Source organism: Barbus barbus, assembly GCF_936440315.1.
Source record: "Barbus barbus genome assembly, chromosome: 46".
Lineage (NCBI taxonomy): Eukaryota > Metazoa > Chordata > Actinopteri > Cypriniformes > Cyprinidae > Barbus > Barbus barbus.
Window position 1 is genome coordinate 6988114 of NC_136724.1, and position 22333 is coordinate 7010446.

At 37.5% G+C, this 22333-nt stretch overlaps 1 protein-coding gene across 1 annotated transcript; it reads right to left on the reverse strand.

The window, feature by feature from the left end:
- Positions 1–15375: 15375 nt before the first annotated feature.
- Positions 15376–21763, reverse strand: LOC306864723 (biogenesis of lysosome-related organelles complex 1 subunit 5-like). Its single transcript, XM_079408915.1, has 5 exons — positions 21585–21763; positions 21062–21144; positions 20730–20859; positions 19067–19125; positions 15376–17246 (listed from the first exon to the last, which is right to left on the reverse strand). The coding sequence occupies exons 1-5, from the start codon at positions 21604–21606 to the stop codon at positions 17073–17075; spliced, it is 468 nt and encodes a 155-aa protein (XP_079265041.1). The 5' UTR covers positions 21607–21763; the 3' UTR covers positions 15376–17072.
- Between the last annotated feature and the right edge of the window lie 570 nt (positions 21764–22333).

Sequence of the window (22333 nt, forward strand, 5' to 3'; positions counted from 1 at the left end):
TGTAACCATAGATACAGTACATTATTTCAATGTTTTTATTATTCAGTAATATGAATTGTCAGGAAATACTTCTGAGAGTAGATCAAGAGTGCCAAGCATTATTTTATGTAGAAAATGTGCTTATGCGGACACATGGTTCATCATCTAAATTAAGCTGAACTGCCTTGTAGTCAAGTCAAGTCACCTTTATTTATAAAGTGCTTTTAACAATACAGATTGTGTCAAAGCACTTAACAGTATCAAATTGGAGGATAGAGTGCCAGTAATGTATAATAATAAGATTAAACATTCAGTTTTCAGAAAGGCATTTCATTATTGAATTCAGTGATGTCATTGTCTAGCTCAGTTTAGTTTAAATAGTATCTGTGAAATCAAATTGACGATAATCGCTAGAAATTAAGTGACCCCAACTGAGCAAGCCAGAGGCAACAGGATATCCTTTAAAACATTTATCAACATCTGAAAAAGATGGTAGTTCATCATTGTTTCTCTCATGGAAAAACAATATCTAAACCTGTAATAAATAAACATGGTATAAATATTTTTGTACAAAAAGGAAGTCATGGTACCTAGTTTTAAGTTCAGGGTTAAAGGAAGCAACCGTTTGCTAGGAACGGATGCTGACAAACAGCTATAAAAGCCACCCTGGGAAAATGCAGTACAGCAGCTCATGCCAAGCAGTCATTATGGAAACAATCTCAGACAGGCTTTCATCTGGAATGGATGGTCACGGCACTGAGAGGTTACCATGGCTATCAGTATTGTATTGGGGTTTTATGGGATCTCTTCTGCTGAGAATGTAATCTTTAGCCATAATTCTGCAGGAAATCTGCTGGAATTATCAGTTTTCCTCTCCCGTCTGGGAAACATGCTGCAGGAATTCTTGAAAGTTCAACACCTGTGTCTAGACAACCACACACACAGTTCAGGGAGGGCATATGTGGAGTTTGGTAGCTTGTCTTGTGCTTTCCACATGCTGCTGATTGTTGGTGAGCAGTCTTTCTTGGTAACATTGCACCAGACAAAAGCTCTGCTCCAAAAACTAAGTGAACGGACAACAAAGATTGCACTGCTGTCTTCTAAGATACCTTTCTTTTGGTTCCAGCATTGCATGTTTCCTGGAGGGTCATTTTCCTGCTCCCACACACCTGCCTGGAAGTGATCATGAAGATGTTGATGCAGCTGGTTCAGGTGTGTTTAATTAGGGCTAGAGCTAAACTCTGCTGGAAGATGGCTCTCCAGGAGCAGGTTCAGACACCCCTGCTCATGTATAACAACAATTAAAAAATAGCAGAAGAATACATCAGTGGCCCTTTATGAAGTAGTTGCTGATGCGGCCAGTGGACAGCAGGGAAGCTCACTAGGTTTTGGAGCACAGAAAAGCTCTTCACACAGCTCCAATGACAACACATTCCGGTGAGCGGAACTCTGCTGCTTTGGGGCTCTTTAGGAAACTGGCCCTGGACACCTCAGTAAGCTTTTCTTCTGACAGGAACATTGGCTAACTACACTAGCATTACTACTGCAGAGATCAATATCACACAACCTGTACCTAGAGTGTGACTTTTAGAAGCTTAACATTTTACAGATTCATGCTGACTTTACTAAACTTGACAATTTTCTGCCACTTCGCCAGCAGGACTTTGCAGCAGCTGTGTATGATTCAGTTGTGAAAGATGTGAACTTAAAGGGTTACTCCACCCCAAAATGGAAATTTTGTCAATCTGACTGTTATGAAGTGACAATAATACTTTTTGTACACAAAGAAAATAGAAGTAACGACTTTATTCAAGAATTCGTCCCCTCTGCGTCAGAGTAGCGCCATTTTGGAGAATATCCGCTGGACGCAAATAGTGTATGCTGTTCTGTGTCAGCTGCACCACAAGGATATGCTGTTTTCGTTCAAATCAAAGCGTAGAAAACGTATTCATGTGGTGTACCTGACATAGAACAAGCATATGCTATTTGCGTCCAGTGGATATTCTCCAAAATGGTGCTATACGCTGACGCAGAGGAGACGGATTCTTGAATAAAGCCGAAGACGAATTCAACTTTTAAGGGTTTGGAACGACATGGGGGTAAGTGATTAATGACAAAATTTCATTTTTGGGTGGAGTAACCCTGTAATCAGGGAGATACCTCTGAGATCAAGGCTGTCAAGAGACTTAAGCAGGAAATTAGCACTTGCTTATTACTGTGAAGTTAAATGACTGACCAGAGAGAGGGTCCTAATAAAGTTTGGCACATTTTTTACTTTATATGTGATCAGATTTGGGTACGGATTGTGGAAATATGAGTCTTGTGAAGTTTTCTTAAAATGAACTTGACAGCACAGTGCTGATTGTCAGGTGCATGATGCCATAAAGATTTGTGAAGACCTAAAAAACTTATCCAAGTGAAAGGTACATAATTGTGTAGGAATTCACAATGAATCTAAAGACCTTCAGGTTTCTCTCACCTCAGCCAGTGTTCATGACCATTGGCCCAGGACTGATTTTTTATTTTTTTCAGTACATCCTATTTGTGATCATATTTACAAAATCTAGCTCACCCATTTTGCTCAGTAGTAGTTTTGTTCACTTACTGCAGCTAATAATACAATAAATAAATGCCCAGAGATAAGATTGTGGACAATGTGAACAGGGATTAAGTACATCGCTTTCACAAAACAAAGCATATTTCAAAGCAGCTTTACAGAATGTCATACTGTTATTACTAGGGCCGATGGTTGTCAACCTTTCTCTCTGAGCCCCCAACACTGCACATTTTGCATGTATTCTTAATAAATCACACCTGATTCAGGATGTTAGCTCATCAGTGACATCTCCAATACCTGAAAAACGTGTGTCAGTCAAAAGACATTTAAAATGTGCAGTGTTGTGGAGGCTCCAGGAACAAGGCTGAGAAACCCTGACATGAATGATCCATTTAGATAAATCAGTTTTAATGAGCACTAATGAGCTATGTGATAAATATTTGCAGTGGTCAAACGACAAACGTACTTAAGGGATTTAACTATTAGTTGGTTTTGTTCTAATCAAGAGTAAACAGTTCTCATGGGATATTAATGTAAATATGGTCTGTTGTGTCCTTAGTGAATTTTACAAGTCAGTTCAAGGCAAATGTACTATTACTGTGATTGGTCACATTTTCATCCATCCATCTACTCTCCAAACCACTTGTCCTATGTAGGGTCGTGGGGATGCTAGAGTTTATCAATGAGTCTCAGGCTTTAGAGAGGAAAACACCTTGGATGTATCGTCAGCCCATCACAGAACTAACAGAAACACATACATTAATTCTCTCACTTACACCTACGGGAATTTTACAGTGTTCAATTCCCCTGTCCTGCATGTCTTTGGAATTGTGGGGAATTGAGGAGTCTCCTGGGTCGTTTCAGTGAGTAAACCAGAGGTGACTGTGGCAAGGAACTAAAAACTTTGAGGTTTGGGGTAAGTGTCCTTAAGGCTGTTCCTTAAGCAGATAAACAGCTGTGATGAACAGACAACGTATATGATATATAGATGATGTACAGAACAATCTCTGTGGTGTATCACACAGAGAGCATGCAGGATGCTGATGTAACTAGCTATTGTATGACATTTCCTGATGTGTCTTGGCTGAACATAGTTTTAATAAATACAGGCTCTGGTCTTTTTTCTTTATAGTACACTGACGTCTAATTTTTTTTTTTTTTTAGGATTAATTCAATTCCCTCATTGTCTTTCTTTCGCTGATGGTGGGTGGCACACATCTCTCACAGTACCACCAAATGAAGGCCAAAAAAGGCAAACTTTAAGGTCTTGGCTGAACATTCAGATGTGTCATCTTTAAACCAGAGAAGAGATGACACTGTTCAGAAAGGTAACCGTGCTAATTGACATTAACTTGATGGCTGGGGAAACTCTGAGGTTGTCCCGTTGGTTCTGTTTATACATACTACAGGGGCACTTAAGTGAGCCTACTTGCATCATGGTTTGTTTTTATTTTCCCTTTTAAAAGAAATTGCAGATGTTGTCACTTGCTACTCTCATGGAAAACAGCCCTGCCTTGCTGAAGTCAAGTGTGACTGTGCCAAAGAGAGGACGCCAAGTCTCCAAACAGATGTATTCTGTTTTTCTTAGTGATGATTTGTTCACTGCTTATTATTGATACCTGTCCAACCCAAATGACTCTCCCTGCTCAGTGGAGAGCACAGGCTACCTAACGGTGCAACAGCATGTAACACCAGATGTGTATTGGTATATGCAATTGTAGTGGCTTATTTTACAAATGACAGTGTCACCGTCTGGAAAGTTGTGCATATACCTACGCAGAGTGCATTAAACATTCCAAATTTAAAAGTTTGTATTTGGGTCATCAATCAACCTTAGTTTTGCATGACATACCAGAGTGTGTATGCGTGGAGCACTTCCTGTCACAGGACAGAGGGCGATCTTACCGTAGCTGTTTGTTTTCCAGCTCCCCACAGAAGCCATTAAGTTGCTCTGCAGGCGGAATAATGTATTTGATTTGGCCAGGAGTGAGCAGCAGGTGCAGAGAATCTCAACCCCTGGCCAGCTCACTCTCAAACTTTGATGTGCAGGCCAGAGAGGCCCAGGGTGTGCTCTTCCAGAGGATACAGAGAAACATCAACCCCAATTCACTGTAGTCGAACAAGTTATACTCCCAGAAAGCAGCAGGGTACAACAGGAGGATCATTATCCATACATGTAAAATACAGCCAGAGATAAATGATGAAGCATTTCATGAAAAGTGTCAAAAGTAGCAAAGAGATTTACTGATGCTTTATGTTCCACAAAAGTAGTATAAAAAGTGATTGAAACTTTTAAAAGGTGTTGTAAAATAAGTTTTTCCCCCAAAGTATCAGTCATAGCAGGTCCTTAAACTTCAGAATTGTTAGAAGGTCAAACTAAATAATAAATTAACTGGATTGATTTATTGATTTTTACATACACAAGGTGTAGCCTACTATTTTGCAAAATTTTGGAAATGATCGAAAACAGAAATCATCTATCTCTCGCTCTCTCTTTTATCAGTTTAACAGATCAAATTATAAGGAAAAAAGTGCCCTTTTTGCGTTAAATGGGTTATATTATAACTGAAGATTTAATAATAATAATAATAAAATGTTTTCTGGAATGCTATACTGTTTGTAACATGAAGAATCTTCAGAATATATGAACAGCTGTGCGCCACACAGCCAGAATCAATGCAAAGTCTGGCAAACGTTCACAAATTTTACTCTTCTTTTTAGTTCTTCTTGTGTTTAGGAATTGTTTTATCTATCCTGCTTTCTACTTATTACCTCACCATGACTGTATGGGAGCAGTTTCTGATCACCTAGTCTATCACTGACTTGAAAATGAAGGCTTGTATGAGGTACTTGTATTCAAAATAAAGTCTCATTCCACAGTTCACAGATATGTCAAACAAACAAAGTTGGTATGGTGCGTCTGATGGTGCGTCACCAATGACTGCATGTGTTCTGATGACAGGTGTTTTACTCAACTCGGCAGACATTACATCACCTCCATCAGCTAAATAGCATCTGATGAAATTCAGCTGTCCTAAAAAGAGGATCTTTTTCCTCAAACATTTACTCTATTTGTGGGCAGCAACTAGCAGCCAGTTAAATGAGACATAAACATGAATTAACTGATTTCAGTTTCAATGAACAAGTCTTGAACAAGATCCAGTACAGCTGTTTTACCCTTGTTTATTGTGTCTGCATCAAAGGCTTTATAAAGGATACCATAATTTCTAGAGAAGATGAATCTGAATCTCTGATGTTGTCATGAGGTTGAAAGTAAAGTCGGCTCCAGGTAAAGACATTAGAGCAGAGTTTCATTTGAAAGGAGAGTTCAGGCAAGGATAGATGTGTGTGTGTAATAAAGCTAGAGGAGACCACTGGAAAACCTTGCACACACAAACATCTGCCAGAACTCTTGGGCCCTCTGGGTCCGGGGACTGAGTCAGACGAGGCCTGCGCTACAGGACATGCTTTAACAAACACACACAGAACATTTATCAATCTTAGCATTACAAGATAAAAAGCAAGACTATGGCAATGGTGAAACAGTAAGTAATATCAGTAATAAGCATAATAATCAATTTATACAGTAATCTTACAATAAAATATTTCAAATAATTTGTATTACAAGAAATGGAACATTAGTGCTGAAAAAACAGCAGCTTAATGACAGATAGTAAAGAAGACCTGAAACATGTTAAAACATGCACATCAACAAAGCAGCATTAATATTAGCCCACTTTTTATGTATATTTTACCCAATGTGGCTTTATAGGCTTCTAATGAGTCTACATGGAAAATGCCACAGTACAAAATTCCTTTCTCAAGACAACATTTATAAAACTGACCAAAATTTGTTAAGTTATTTGTTAGTCTTTGCTTATATTTATTTGCATGGAAATCAATTCTGCACCAGGACAATGGTAAGCAATGTTTAACTTACAAGATTCAGAGAGAACAGAAGGATCCATGTGCAGAGATATAGGAAGTAGCATGAGGGCAAATCCGCGAGTCATTATTCAGGTTACACAGTCCAGGGTCAAACACCACGAAAACAGTCCAATTAGTCAATCAAATCCAAGGCACAAATCCAAGACCGTAAACAATGAAAACAAGCAAGATAATCCAAAATGAGGCAAGACAAGTAGAAGTTAAAATGCTCAGAATTGCAGCCTAGGCAAACAATACTTCGCAAGATGCAAATGGAGGTACACTGCTTATGTAAGAAGGAGTCAACATGTGACAGGAACAGAGGATAGGGTTCAGTATTCAGGAGAGGGTTCCCTCTCAGGTCAGGATATTACAGAATCCTGGAGTTCTGTGTGGCTGTCCCCCTGGTCTGTTTGCTGGGCTGTGTGGGTGATTGAGGGAAGGCTCAAGGATATCATCAGTGGTAATGCAGGAATTTTTCTCTGGCCCATATCCCTCCCAATCCATTAAATGATGTAGTTGTCCTCATATCTGTCTGAAGGTAAGGATTTCCTTGTGTCTTACGTGGGCCTCATTCCAAACCTCTTCACTGTGTCTTGACCAGGAGTACTGCAGGAACATCGGATGGTTCCCCAGTCCAGGGAAAATGTGGAGGTCAGTATCCTAGAACACATTCAAAGGGGGTTAAGTCGGTGGAGGAATTAATGAGTAAGTTCTGTGCTTACCCACCCATGGTAAGAACTTGTTCCAGTGGTTCTGTGAGCTATGGCAATAAGAGCAAATGAATCTGCCAATTTCCTGATTAAGTCTTTCCACTTGTCCGTTTGGTTCAGGGGGATATCCTAAAGTTAAACTTATGTTGATGTTGGCAGAAAGCTTTCCATACTCGGGAGGTGAATTGAGGTCCCCTGTCTGAGACAATGTCATCAGGTAGACCAAATATTCTAAATACATGGTTGAAGATAGTCTCAGCAGTGTCTATAGCACTGGGCAGCACTTTAAGAGAAACCAATCTGCAAACCTTAGAGAACCTGTCCATTATGACAATGATGGTGTTGTAGCCATTCGAGGTACATCAGTAATGGAATCTATGGCAATGTGGGATCAGGGTCTTCCGGGGATGGAAAGGGATTCAAGGAGTCCCACAGGGAGATGTTGAGGAGTACGGGTTTGTGCATCCTTCTTGGCATCCTTCGACATAATTGGTGACATTGGTGGTCAGGGTTGGCCACTAGAATCTTTGTCTAACCATGGTATTGGTGCGGTTAATGCCGGGGTGACCTGAACCAGGTAATGTGTGGATCCACTGAATAACTTGGGTGTGCTGGTTTTCAGGTAGAATTTTTTTTTTTACCTGACAGTCAGTAGAAACCCAATCAGGTTGTTGGAAGTTCTTGATGTCTGTCATGTTATCCCACCTAATGGGTGCAATAATTATATAGGGGTTTAGAATGTGAGAATTTGAAAGTTTTACTTGAGCCTTTTCATAGATACAAGATAAGGTGTCAGCCTGGCTGTTCTTGCTTCTATATTGATATGTCACAGAAAAGTTTAATCTTGTGAAGAGCAGTGACCATTGGCGAGGATTCAGACTTGTGGCTGTCCAGATGTATTATAGGTTCTTGTGATCAGTAGGTATTATAAATGGGTACTTGGCCCCTTCTAACCAATGTCTCCACTCTTCCAAGGTGGATTTAATGGACAACATTTGCTTGTCTCCGACATTCAATTCAGCAGGGGACAGCTTGCTGGAATAGAAGGTGCAGGGATGAAGCTTGGCTGGATTGCCATGTCTTTGTGAGAGTATGGCTCCAATTCTAACATCAGAAGCATCCATGTCTAAAATAAATGTTCACTTGGGTCTGGATGATGGAAGATAGGAGCAGAAGTTAGTCCATTGCAAGGTCTTTGGCTTGCTTTTAAGAATGGAAGTCAGGGGCCTGGGTACAGAGCTGTAGTTGTGTATAAGTGAAGTGAAGTGAAGTGACACGTGGCCAAGTATGGTGACCCATACTCGGAATTCGTGCTCTGCATTTAACCCATCCAAAGTGCACACACACAGTAGTGAACACACACACCGTGAACACACACCCGGAGCAGTGGGCAGCCATTTATGCTGCGGCGCCCGGGGAGCAGTTGGGGGTTCGGTGCCTTGCTCAAGGGCACCTCAGTCGTGGTATTGAGGGTGGAGAGAGTGCTGGACATTCACTCCCCCCACCTACAATTCCTGCCGGCCCGAGACTCGAACCCGCAACCTTTGGATTACGAGTCCGACTCTCTAACCATTAGGCCACGACTTCCCATAAATATAATATAAATCGCATTGTATATAAAATTTTGGTGCCAGTCCACTGATTTTACTTCACATTTGTTGCAGGTTATCTGATTCTTTTTCTAGCCAAACAAACACTGCTGTCAATCCTGCAATGGAGTTTATGCATGAAGATATTAGTTCTTTGTTCTGTTGAGTTGAATGTCTTCTCACCAGATGCTAGCTCATCAAAAATGGCTTTCAATTGTTTTACTGAAGGGAATCATTAAATAGCAAATAGACACCCAATGGTCTCATGATTTCACAAACATATGTGAGCATTATCATTTTCCTAAACAATCAAACCAAAAGTGAATATTAAATAACCAGTCAAAAATTCAGATATATTATTTAGCAGTGATTTGTAGTGGCAGTGATTTGTATTTGTAACTAAGTTTTACAAACTTAGTTATGTTTCATGACATAAATTTGAAAGTAAAATACTTTAAATAAAGATACACAATCCCTAGGGACCATGGAGTCAAAGGTAATGTGTTAATACGCTAAGGACATGATGAGCTCATGATGTGTTGAGTTAATACAATCATCTACAGATGTGATGCCAAGGAGAGATTCATGCCCAGAGGAGTTCCCAAGAACTGTTCTCAAATGACTGGTAAATCAGTATTCTTAGTCTGAAATTAAAAATACACGACCATCATTATTGTTTTACAATTTACATTTATTTAGTGATTATTTATTTTAACCGAAGCAACTTATGATAATAATACAAGCAGAAGAGAATATTCCAAAGGTGGAAACAAGAAGTAGTGCTACTGTAACAAAAATTAAACAGAGTTTGGTTGGATTTTTCTGGTATGTTTGATTAGGATGGAGCTAAACTCTACAAAAAAAAGTGGCTCTTCAGGCTTGGAGTTACTCATCACTGGTCTAGAGTCCACAAGAAGCTAGTTGAGTGAGACCAAGAGTGATGTGATATTCTTTCGCTGTTTAAAGAATACATGCATTTTGAATCAATTAGAAAGGCTAACTGGAAGGCCAATTAGAAAACATTGTATTCATCTTAATTTGAGATACAAGACATGACAAGTGAAATTATTCTGTTATCGATGGTACAATATGCAGCACTTAATGATACTTTGTCATGCCAATGTTGGAATGTTAAGAGGATTTGGTGGAGGAACCCTGGCACAAATAACATCCAAACAGGAGCTGCTGAAATGGGGAAATTCTGAAGGTATTTCACTGGCTCCTGATCCAGACATTCCTCAACCTTGAGACGACAACATGCAGTGGTGGGCCGACAATGACAAGGCATTCCCTCCAGCCTGGCTGCCCATTGTTCAGCAGGGTGATTGACTGAGGAAAGAGGTTGTTATTTGTGTTCTTATCGCTTCTTGACTTGGCAGAGTGAGCGTGGTCTCTATTTTGGACAGTGAAAATACCCATTCAGTCACATATTTGTACAGAGAGAACAAACATTGAAAGATAACAGAAAGCAACAGGCTTTACCCTCAATCTTTTTCCTTTAAAGTGGCTAATGTGGTAGATTCTGGGCTGAATTCCGCTCACAAGAGAGGCCCCTCAAATGAGCCCATATATCAAAATTACTTTCAGAATTTTGGTTTGGCCCAACATGTTATTACAAAATAACAGTCTTAGAGGATTGCTGCGCCTTAGCCTTATGAATACAGTTATATAATACAGCTCTATATAAATAAAAATGACTTGACTCAACTTATTTGCAACTGCCTTTAAAGTTAATGCAGCGTTTTATTTTAATTGCAACTTCATGATTACGAATGTAATTACAAATATATTTAAAAACCTGATATACAATATACCAGATTAAAAAGAGACGAGTCTGTCACATTATCTTTCTTTTTTTTAACTGAAGAAAATTACATGACAAGGGTTTTGAGTCACATTTCAAAAGTACATTCACATCACAAGTAAAGTATAATTTAGTGCAGTGTATACTTGCGAATTGGGGTGCATATTCTTAAAGTCAGCAAGAAACGCAGTTGACAACCCATGTACTTTTATAATCTGAATAAAAAAATCTTAGCCAGAAAAAAAAAGTAAATTTTTGATTTTGTGTTGGCCTTAATTTCCCTGACAGCCTGGGCATCCCCTGCAAGGTCTCTCATCTCTTTCACTTGCTCTCAAGGTGATCATTTGCCACTGCCAAGAATTTATTTCAGCACCTGTTTTACTGAGCACTCAAGAACCCTGTGGTGCAGTAATGCTGAGTTATTAAACTGGTCGTAGCCCTCCTCTCACTGCTGTTTTCATTTGGAGAGGCTCATAATAGCTATTGCTATAGAGAGACACAATGGGAGAGTGAATGGCAAGCTCAAATACCTAATAATGAATAGCCTCTTAAAATTAATACCCTCCCTACTGAAGGAACAATAACACTTAAAAATGCTTTTCCTCCTTTTCAGTTTCATTTCCCCTGTCCCGGTGGCTTTCTCACAGAGGATGAGTGCACTTTTTAATTTAGCAGTTAACAGTGCAAACTAAGCAGTGCCAAGAGCCCCTTTAAGGGTTCAGAGCCAATTGAACACAAGTAGGTTAATTGGGCCAGACTGTGAGATTTTAGCCTGGCATGATGATCCATAAAAGCCCCTGCTGGATGGACCTTTAAAGGAGTTCTAAGAAAGTCAGCATGTAAAACTAACAGTTGATCACTTTTTTTTTTTTTTTTTCAGGATTCTTTGATGAATAGAAAGATCCAAAGATCAGCATTTATCTGAAATAAAAAGCTTTTATAACATTATACACTATAACATCCAAAAGCTTGGAGTCAGTATACATTTTTGGGGAAATAAATTATATAAATTAATACTTTTATTTAGCAAGAATGCTTTAAATTGATCAAAAGTGTTGATAAAGACATTTAAAATCTCACAAAAGATTTCTATTGCAAATAAACAATTCTCTGCAAACAATTTCTGAAAAAATCAATAATAATAATAAAAATGTTGTTTTTTTTGTTGTTGTTTTTGGCAAATCAGAATATTAGCATGGTTTCTGAAGGATCATGTGACTGGAGTAATGATGCTAAAAATTCAGCTTTGAAATCACAGGAATAAATTACATTTTAAAATATATTCAAATAAAAGAGTTATTTTAAATAAAAAAAATACAGTTTTTACTTTTAATCAAATAAATGTGAAATTGTATGCTGCTGAAAAAGAAGAAGAAGAAGAAGACATAAATTGCAGACATCTGCACATGGACTAAAAGGAACTGATGAATCATCTTTTTGAACTGGCTGCACTGAACCTTCTAATGTTAATTTCTTGCCAACACTAATCTAGGATATTTATTGCATTCCTCTGGGGCCATACTGGGTATGACAGTAGGTCAGTGCGGTTAAGGGGTCACAGGTTGCGTAAGTGAATGACCGGTCAACATGTACCCATCCACTAAGTATCTGTGCATGGATGTCCCTTTGTTTGGATGAATGTCTATCTTCCTGTGATCAGACATTTCCTCGACTGTTCAAGTTCAAGTTTATTTGTATAGCGCTTTTTACGATACAAATCGTTGCAAAGCAGCTCTACAGGAAATTAAGTTTCCACGATATATTTATATATTGCAGAACCTTAATATATTTAACTTGTGGCAAAATTTGGTAATTCTGTATGTTGTCTGAGCTTTGGCATCCTCTGAGGTCCTGAGGGGTTGGCATCATCTTTTCTCAGGTGTTCGGTCATCTCAGATCATTTAAGGGTTGGATCCAGACTGAAGCTTCTGTAATTCCTAGTTACCATGGGATGTTAATCCTGTGGCAGAAACAAAGAAACAAATAGAGACATAATTAGCATAGCTGCTGTTCCATCTAAGCAAAAATGATTTGTTCAATCCAAGCTAAAGAATAATAATAATGTACATTTGATCAGATATAACTGCAGTACAAGATTATAAGCGATGGCTAAAGAGATGTGTCTTTAATCTAGATTTAAACAGAGAAAGTGTATCTGAACACCGAACGTTATCAGGAAGGCTATTCCAGAGTTTGGGAGCCAAATGTGAAAAAGCTCTACCTCCTTTAGTGGACTTTGCCATCCTAGGTACTACCAAAAGTCCAGAGTTCTGCGACCTTAGGGAGCGGGTTGGATTGTAGCGTGGTAGAAGACAAGTTAGGTACGCATGAGCTAAACCATTTAGGGCCTTATAGGCCTAGCAGTGCATTACAATAGTCCAGTCTAGAGGTCATGAATGCATGAACTAGCTTTTCTGCATCAGAAACAGGTCGCATGTTTCGAAGCATGGCAATATTTCTAAGATGGAAGAATGCTGTTTTTGTAACATGGGAAATATAATTTTCAAAGGACAAGTTGCTGTCTAATATAACACCCAGATTTTTGACTTTAGAGGATGTAACAGTACATCCGTCGAGTTCCAAATTGTAATCCAAGAGATTTTGTGTAATGTTCTTTGGTCCAATAAGTAATATCTCTGTTTTATCTGAATTTAAAAGGAGGAAAATATTGGTCATCCAATCTTTTATATTTTTTACACAATCTATTAGCTTAGATAGTTTAGAAGTTTCATCTGGTCTTGTTGAGATAAATAGTTGAGTATCATCAGCATAACAATGAAAACTAATCCCGTATTTTCTAATAATATTACCAAGGGGCAACATGTATATTGAAAATAGCAGAGGACCTAGGACAGATCCTTGTGGTACTCCATACTTTACTGGTGATAATTGAGATGACTCCCCATTTAAATGAACAAAGTGGTAGCGATCGGACAGGTAGGATCTAAACCATCTTAAAGCCTGCCCTTGAATACCAGTATAGTTTTGTAATCGATCTATGAGTATGTCATGGTCTATAGTGTCGAACGCAGCACTAAGATCAAGTAATACTAGCAATGAGATGCAGCCTTGGTCTGAAGCAAGAAGCAAGTCATTTGTAATTTTAACAAGTGCAGTTTCTGTACTATGGTGAGGCCTGAAACCTGACTGAAATTCTTCATAGAGATAATTTTTTTGCAAGGAGCACAATTGAGAAGACACAACTTTTTGTAAAATTGTAGACATAAACAGAAGATTTGAAATGGGTCTGTAATTTGCCAGTTCATTAGAATCTAGTTGTGGTTTCTTAATAAGAGGCTTAATAACCGCCAGCTTGAATGGTTATGAGACGTGACATAAAGATAACGATGAGTTAATAATATTGAGAAGCGGTTCTTCTGCTACAGGTAACAACTCTTTCAGTAGTTTAGTGGGTACAGGATCTAATAAACATGTTGTTGGTTTAGATGGACTGATACGTTTATTTAGCTCTTCCTGTCCTATAGTTGTAAAACACTGCAGTTTTTCTTTGGGTGCGATGAATGAAGCTGAAATACTAGACGCAGTAGAATATACATTTGATATTGTATTTCTGATGTTATCTATTTTATCAGTAAAGAAATTCATAAACTCATTACTATTCCCTCACATAAACTATGAGGGAATATTTAGATCAGGTGGCGTCTGTTTATTTGTTAATCTAGTCACTGTGCTAAATAAGAACCTTGGATTGTTTTGGTTATTATCTATGAGTTTGCTCTAGATATGCTCTACCCTGGCAGCTTTTAGAGCCTGTCTATAGCTGGACATACTGTTTTCCCACGCAATTCTAAAAACTTCCAAGTTTTTCTCCATTTGCGCTCAAGATTACGCGTTTCTTTCTTGAGAGAATGGGTATAACTGTTGTACCATGGCCCATGTAACGAAGACGCTGAGGCCGAGTTGGAATCCATATGCGGAAGTTTGTATTAACGCATCATTTGTATTATCAATGTGAATGTTAAAATCTCTGACAATTAGCACTTTATCAACATTAACCAATAGATCTCAAAGGAAATCTGCTAATTCTTTTAGGAAATCTGTATATTTAGGAAGACCCTCTCCACAGTCTCCTCTGGCTGCTAAGTTCTCAGTGCCTTTCCCCACACAATTTATGTTGGCAGGGTGCTCAGCTCATCGGCCGGGATCACCACACTCCCTCAAAAACAGGAAGGACTCTGAGAAACTGATAGAGAGTAGACGAAAAACAAGCTTGTGTTCCTGTGCCGCTGGTGTGGTGGGACATGGTCTGATAAACTCCAGCGGTTACGCTCCGAACTACTTCACGCTCATCTTCTCAGACAGAGGGCCTTGTCTTGAGCGGGGCTGAGAGGAAATGATTGCTTCAAATGCTGCTTCCTGTGTGAGCTACTGAAAAAGGAGAGAGGTTTCCTCTCGGGTCAACGTATAGAGGCGATAGAGCCTTTGTTCCGAAGAACATCAATCCTAACATTGATGCACAATATATGTTAACCCCTGTTATTTTGGCTCTTCAATAGCCTGTGTAGAACTCAAACAGCATAATGAGAAACTTGCAACACTTTGTTTTAAGGTGACGTAGTTACACATACTTATGCACAATTATAAGCAACTAACCCTAAACCAAACTCTAAACTTAAGAGACAGTATAGTAACAACATCACAAGTGTAACTGTTTGTTGTTTTCTTTAATAACTAGAAAAGGTTACAATGTTTTGCAATCAGTGCCTGAAATTAAAGGTATAGTTTGCTCAAAATGAAATTCAATGCCAACTTTGAGTAAAAAAAAAAAAAAAAAAAAAACTCAACAATGGTTGGTCATTTTATTAGGAATGTCAATAAAACACATGGTCTATATACAGTAAATGATTTTTTTTTTCTTTCCCTTTTTTCACTTGTGGAGTGAAAAATAAAACGTAAAGCTTATGAAGCATAAATAATTCATGCATTTCATCACATATAGCTATACAGCCATAGTGTAGAATAAAGTTGTTTCAAAATAACATAATTTCCATATAGATGTTTAAATTGGCTGACAGAAATATTAAATAGCATAATCACACTCTTGGGATTTATTCATCCACTGTTTTTTTTGTTTGTTTTTTCATTTGACCTTTTCAGGATTTTCTGTCTATTTTCTTTTCTCAAGCAGAGCTGCAAAAGCAAACAGGCACAGATGAAAGGTGCCTTGTTGGCGAGGTAGGTCCATGTTTCCGCAGTGTCACTCCTCATTAGCTGCCAATGACTGACTCGGATTTGCCACGGAGGAGACAACCTCAAAATATCTGCCTCTGAAAATCTCTCACACTCAACGTGTAAATGCCAATGGGAACACTATAGCCCTGGTCTGAGAGAAACCTCGGATATGAAACATGACAAAGCCAAAGACTGACGTATTCCAAGCCTGGTTCTGCTTCAGTAACACTAAATGCAATAATGTAACTAATAACACAGTATTCCTTAAGAAAAAAAACATGACATATGATATGACATGAATTAAATTAGAAAAAAATAAAAACTAAATTTTATTTTGGTAAACATGAAAGAAGCTGGAAAAGCCACACAAAGCATCTCAAAGGACTCTCTGAAATAATATCTTCCACTGATGCATCAACACAGAGAAATACCTTGACTAACGCTAAACAGATTTTGTGGCAACATTAGCAGTGTGTAAAAGCTCAGGACATAGCGTGTGAAGAATTCACAGGCTCCACCTGTGTCAAAGGCAGCTCAGATTCCCTGAATGACATTTTACTATTGTATGGAAACACAGGTAGATGTGAGGAGAGAGGACAGATTTCTGGCCACAATCTCTTTCCATCTAAAGCAGGTGCAGAGACTGTCTTAAATACATTCAGACGTGCTTAATGCAAGAGACAGTACAAACACATGTAGGAAAAAAACCTGTCATATGAGAGGGCATTTACAATTTTTACCTGATGTGGAAATGACTATGATTAGATGTGAACTTAAAGGATGTGAGAGGCACATGATGGATGTTTTTACACAGACTGAAAGATCTCATGAATGTAAGACACATTGAAAAACTATTAATTAGATGTTACAGGCTTGAACTCTTTGTACTTACTAATTCATTAAATATAAGTAAATATAATATCTGATAAACCTTCAGCTCCTCTGTAAAATAAACAAGGCCACAGATGAATACTTAATCTCAAAAGAAATCCATCCTGAACATTCAAGCTTAGCATAGTTATTACGTCACTGTAAAAAAGTAAACATAAATAAATAAAAACAACTGTGTGAATATTCAACTGTGTGATTATTCAAATTTTGACATATTGTCCATGCTCAATTGTGTTGAACGTGCACTTGTAGTGTGCATAAAATCAAGTGTGTGTGTGTGAGATGACAGTGATGACAGAATTTTCATTTTGTATACAATATTTCTTTAATGCCATCCTCGACAGCATCAACAAAATGGAGAAAAAAGAAAATAACTGGACTTCACTGATATGTAATAAGTAAAACACATTCATCAAGGTTCAGAAGGTGCTGTATTTGGCCAGGTCTTTTTTCATGTCATTGTATTGAGCGCTGAGTCGGCCCACAGCTTTAGCATGCTCCTCATCCACCTCCTCCTTCAGCCGAGACTGCTCCTTCAGGAATACCTCCCAGTCCTGCTTCCGCCTCTCCGCACACACCTGCAGATGTGTGTTCTGAACACACACATCAACACACAATATGAAAATTACTCATGATTAGCTCTTATAATAATATGTTTGAAATTTAACCATTAAAATGCTAACTAACTGTATTTAGTGGCTATATGGACTACTACCTATTGCATACTACAATAGTTAGTGCTTTTAGACAAAGATAAATGTTTTAAACTGTAGAATGCTACATTGCTATTATGACCCCATCACACTGTTTAATTCAGTAAGTATATTTGTTTCATTTGTGATCTATACAAAAAAAAAAAAAGTTTAGTCTTCTAAACTGGATTTGTTTGCTTTTGATTTGATGTGATTCTTTAAAATACGCAATCTAGTAGATCAAGAAGTAAACTGTTGAAATTAAGTATTCTTTTACGGAGTGTCTATTTACACTTAGTGCAAATAGCCCGACTTGTTGGCAGAGGCTATTTACACTAACTCCGCCTACCAACGTGTGATTGGGATAGTCAACATTATAAAAAACGGCTATTAATCATCAGCTCCAGTGGTGGAGATGGTAAAGCGCATTCCGTGGTCTTTTTGATCGACCCGGGTTCGAACCCGCCTTTTGCTCAACTTTTTTTCTCATATGGAGGGCTTTATTGTACCAATAAGGTGGCATCCATTTAATAATTTGAAATAGAATTATTAACTCAATAAGTTATAATTGCATACCGTTTTATAATGTAATACAATACAGAAGTGTAGATAATTGCCACTATTTGCAACTAGTAGTATAAATGGCAGAAAATCCTGCTATTTTAACATAGTGCAAATAGAATCTATAGCTATTTGCACTTAGTGTAATTAGCATATTGCAAAAAAATACTGTTATTTTCACTTAGTGTAAATAGAATTCATTGCTATTATGATAGAGACTATTTATGACTCAAATAGACATTATTTTATGGTGAGTTGTTTATGCTGCTTTACTCAAAGAGTAATTAATAATTAGCAGTTGGAATGCTAATGTACTATAACTAGTAGTCGACTACAGTTAGTGATGGGAAAAACAAAGCTTTTGTTTTAAACTTTAAATAAATTTAACCAGTTGCTTTGCGAAATGTTTAATCATTTCAAAGCACTCGGATTGCCATTCACTAGTAATACCTGCTGGTCAGAACGGTGTAAATGTAGCATAAACGCATAGCCTAAACATGCTTTTACAAACCAATTGCAAATGTTTTATTGTAAGTGAAATCTAAAAAATATGAGGTGTCCGTATAATATTATTTTGTTACATTGTATGATTGTTTTGTTTGTTTTATGGAGAGCTTGGTTAATCAGGCCAGTAAGAGAGTATTAACTACAGCTCCTCCTTTTTATCATACAAATGTGTCATTAAAAATGTCAACAAATTTATAAAACTGATATGAGAAACTATATAGAGACTGGTTCATGGGCTCATAGCGATCGACTGCTAGCGGAGAACCTTTATAAAGTCTTTATAAAGTACAGTAGCTAGCTAGTACAATCTTATAATGAAGTGATGTGACAAAAATATATGAAACAGAATAAATTAAAAATAAGTTACAGTGTCTTAATATTTGGCAGTCTGACTAAATAAAGAGTAAAGCATACAAATGGAAGATCAAGCAAGCACAGTGAACAGTATTGTGTACTGTTGTATGATCTGTTATGCAAGCATTCCAATCATATAGAAAATCTACATGCTGTAGAATTAGTAAAAGTAGTATGTTGGTATGCTACAGTACATCAGGGGTGCCCAATCCTGTTTCAGAAGATTTAACTTTCTGCAAAGTTTAGTTCCTGCTCTATACAACTCTATACAATGATTCAGTTCTATTCTCCTCATGTACCTGTTCAGCCTCTAGCTCCCTCTGCTGGATCCTCTGTGCCATATGATTTGCTGCTTCAACTACAAATAGAAAAGCAAATGTCAATACAATATTTCCATCAATACACTAATCTTGCTTTTACAACATTAACTAAATAAAACACACACGCACACACACACACACACACACACACACACACACACACACACACACACACACACATACATTTATATACTTTATTTGATTCCACATTACAAGTCAAATATCATTAGGAATCAAATTTTTGGAATGATCCAACAGATTAAAACAAATCAGCACATTGTTATGGATTAACAGTTCTAAGGGTACAGGAAACATCGCCTTTTCCAAATAAACATGCTTCCTATAATTGCTGAGATTGAACAGTACTTTGCCAACTGTTTGGGCCTTGTTTTAGATAGCCCCCCAATGCTAAGTCCACGGATCGCCAGCCTGTGTACATGACCCAGACTACCAAACACTAGCACAATAAGCTGGCATTTGTATCCAAGGTTCTTGATGATAGATGTTAATGACTGATATTTTAAAATCGTAGAGCAATAAGAATCCTCCATAAACAAGTCAAATGCACATGACACCTCAAATAGTGTAACTGTTTTGCCATTCTGAGAGATGTTAACAATATCTGGTGTATTAGCAATTCCTAGAAAAGTGTTTACAGATGAGTTAAACCATTCAGACTGTACAGTAGTATGTTTAAAGATCTGCTCATCAGCCACGCAGGGAATCTGAGCAGCAATGAGGTCCACAAGTCTGTGATGTCTGACAGTATATAATCCTTTAAATGATGAACAACTGTTCATGATGTGGGCTACTGACTCCAGGTGTTGAGGGGGGTCATGCAGCAGGCAGAGGGGGGAATGGGTGGAGGGAAACCACAGTGATAAGTTGTATTTTGTTGGAGGAACCTGCAGACGTGCTTTTACACAAAGAATCTCCTCACTGATGGTGGCATTGCTGTAGATGGTGTGTGTGATACAGAGTGGTCCGCACAGGGGAGTTTTGCCAACTTTTCCCTGGAGTTTTAGACTGGACCAGTACTCCATATTTTGGGCTCTTTGAATGAGTCTGCATTGATGTTCTTGGCTGGAGCAGGTGAACAATGTTGTTATGGTGCAGCCTGGCTTCCACAATGACAGATGGGTTTGACAAACAAAAGCTTTTATTTTGGATGCGAGTAATCGTTTGACAGCACTAGTTTTTATCAGCTGTTTGGACTCTCATTCTGACGGCACCCATTCACTGCAGAGGATCCACTGGTGAGCAAATGATGTAATGCTAAATCTAGTTTGAGAAACTAATCTAAATCTTGGATGGCCTAAGGGAGAGTAAATTTTCAGCAAATTTAAATTTTAGGTGAAAAAGAAAACTATTCCTTTAATGCATTAAAATATATTTATTTTTGACTATACACCTTTTGATTGCTTCTAATGTCCTCATTTGTAAGTCGCTTTGGATAAAAGCATCTGCTAAATGACTAAATGTAAATGTACCAAATAGTGCAGATTGGTTTTTTTTGTTCGTATTACACAACATTACAGAAGATTTATTCAACATACATTTCTTTCCTGTCTGCATGTCTCTTTATTCCTCATGTTGTGTCTGACACTTCATCACACTCTTTACTGTAAATGATGAGACTTACGTCGTGTGAGAGCGTCACATAGTTTCTCATGCATACTCTCAGTGCACCGCGGCAGATCATGTTCATTTGTGTCCGACGTCATCTTATTCAGATTTTCAAGCAGACGGCATTCTCTGAAAGCACGCTTCTCCTGAGGAAGCACAAAGTATAAGGACAATGCCACCATGTCGGATGTACAGTAGTATGTCCAGAACATACAGCATTAACAGTTGACAAGTTCTTAATTGAAATTGCATACATAGTTTAAGTGTGAGAATTTAAATGCAACCATATATGTTTTCTTAATTAAGTTAATTTAAAAAGCAATTATCAAAATAAAGGTATGTAATAACCTCAAACTCCCTGATGAAGTATCTCATTTCTCCCTGCAAGACCGGCCTGTGATCAATCAGCCTGGACTGAATATCACCAACATCTGCGAAGAAACAAATATTGAGGCATTAAATGAATATCACAATTAAACAAACAAAAAGATATAGAATTAAAAAAAAAAAAAAAAAAAAGTTAAATAAAAAAAGTTATATAATGTATTTTAAACTACTTGCATTATAAGCTAGGTTTATGTTAGGTGATAGTTTGTCTAACATATAGTCTTTACTATGAAAAATGTGTCTTTAATATTTAAAAAATGTCAATAGCTAAAATTATTGGATTAATTGTTGTTATGCAGTCAGCAGCATTATATAACAATATTGTCGTTATTCAGATCAATTCAGTTGTTCAGAGACCTCACAGGATAGTGTCAAGTCTAAAATAGTATTACACATTTAATGCTCGAATAATTTTAGCTGTATTAACTGCAATGAAATACGTATAAAATGTGTAAAACGTAACTAAATTGACATTACAACCCACCTTTAACAATCTTCTCCATCATCACGAGATGCTGGTTAATCTGACAGCCTTACACGATGATATTTATTATTCCTTCCCTCAAAGTCTAATGATTGTGAAATGTAAATGAGTAAAGGGAAATATTTCTTTGCAGAATTTTAGCTAGAAGTGTCACATTCTTCAGAGAGTCACGTGCAAACAATAACACAAAACAACGCCAAAATAAAAGTCCCTAGGATAACTTCAAAATAAAAGTTCCAAAGACAACTTCAAAATAAAAGTTATATAAAACAAAAGTCCCTTCACGTTCAGCGAGCAGTCTTTTTGAGGTCACATGAAATTTAAATTTCGAGAAAACCAGTGAGTTTAATTTGCACATATAGGTATGCATTTTGGTGTATATTTTCTTTATTTAATAAATAGCTCAGCAAGCTCATGACTTTTCTTTCTTCTGTAGAATACAGAACAACAGCACGAACACCAATTTTTGGTGCTCTACTTCTTTAATATACAATAAAAGAAAATATATATATATATATATAAATAGTGAATTAATGCAAATGTTAATAGTACAGCTGTATAACTGAACTAGACTGATTTTGCTACCATTCCAATATTATCAAGATCAGGCCAGTGTTGGGGGTAATGCATTACAAGTAACGCAATAAGTAACGCAAGTTACGTAATCAGATTAATTTTTTCAAGTTACTAGTAAAGTAACGCATTACTTATTTAATTTACAAGAAAATATTTGAGTTACTTTTTAAAAA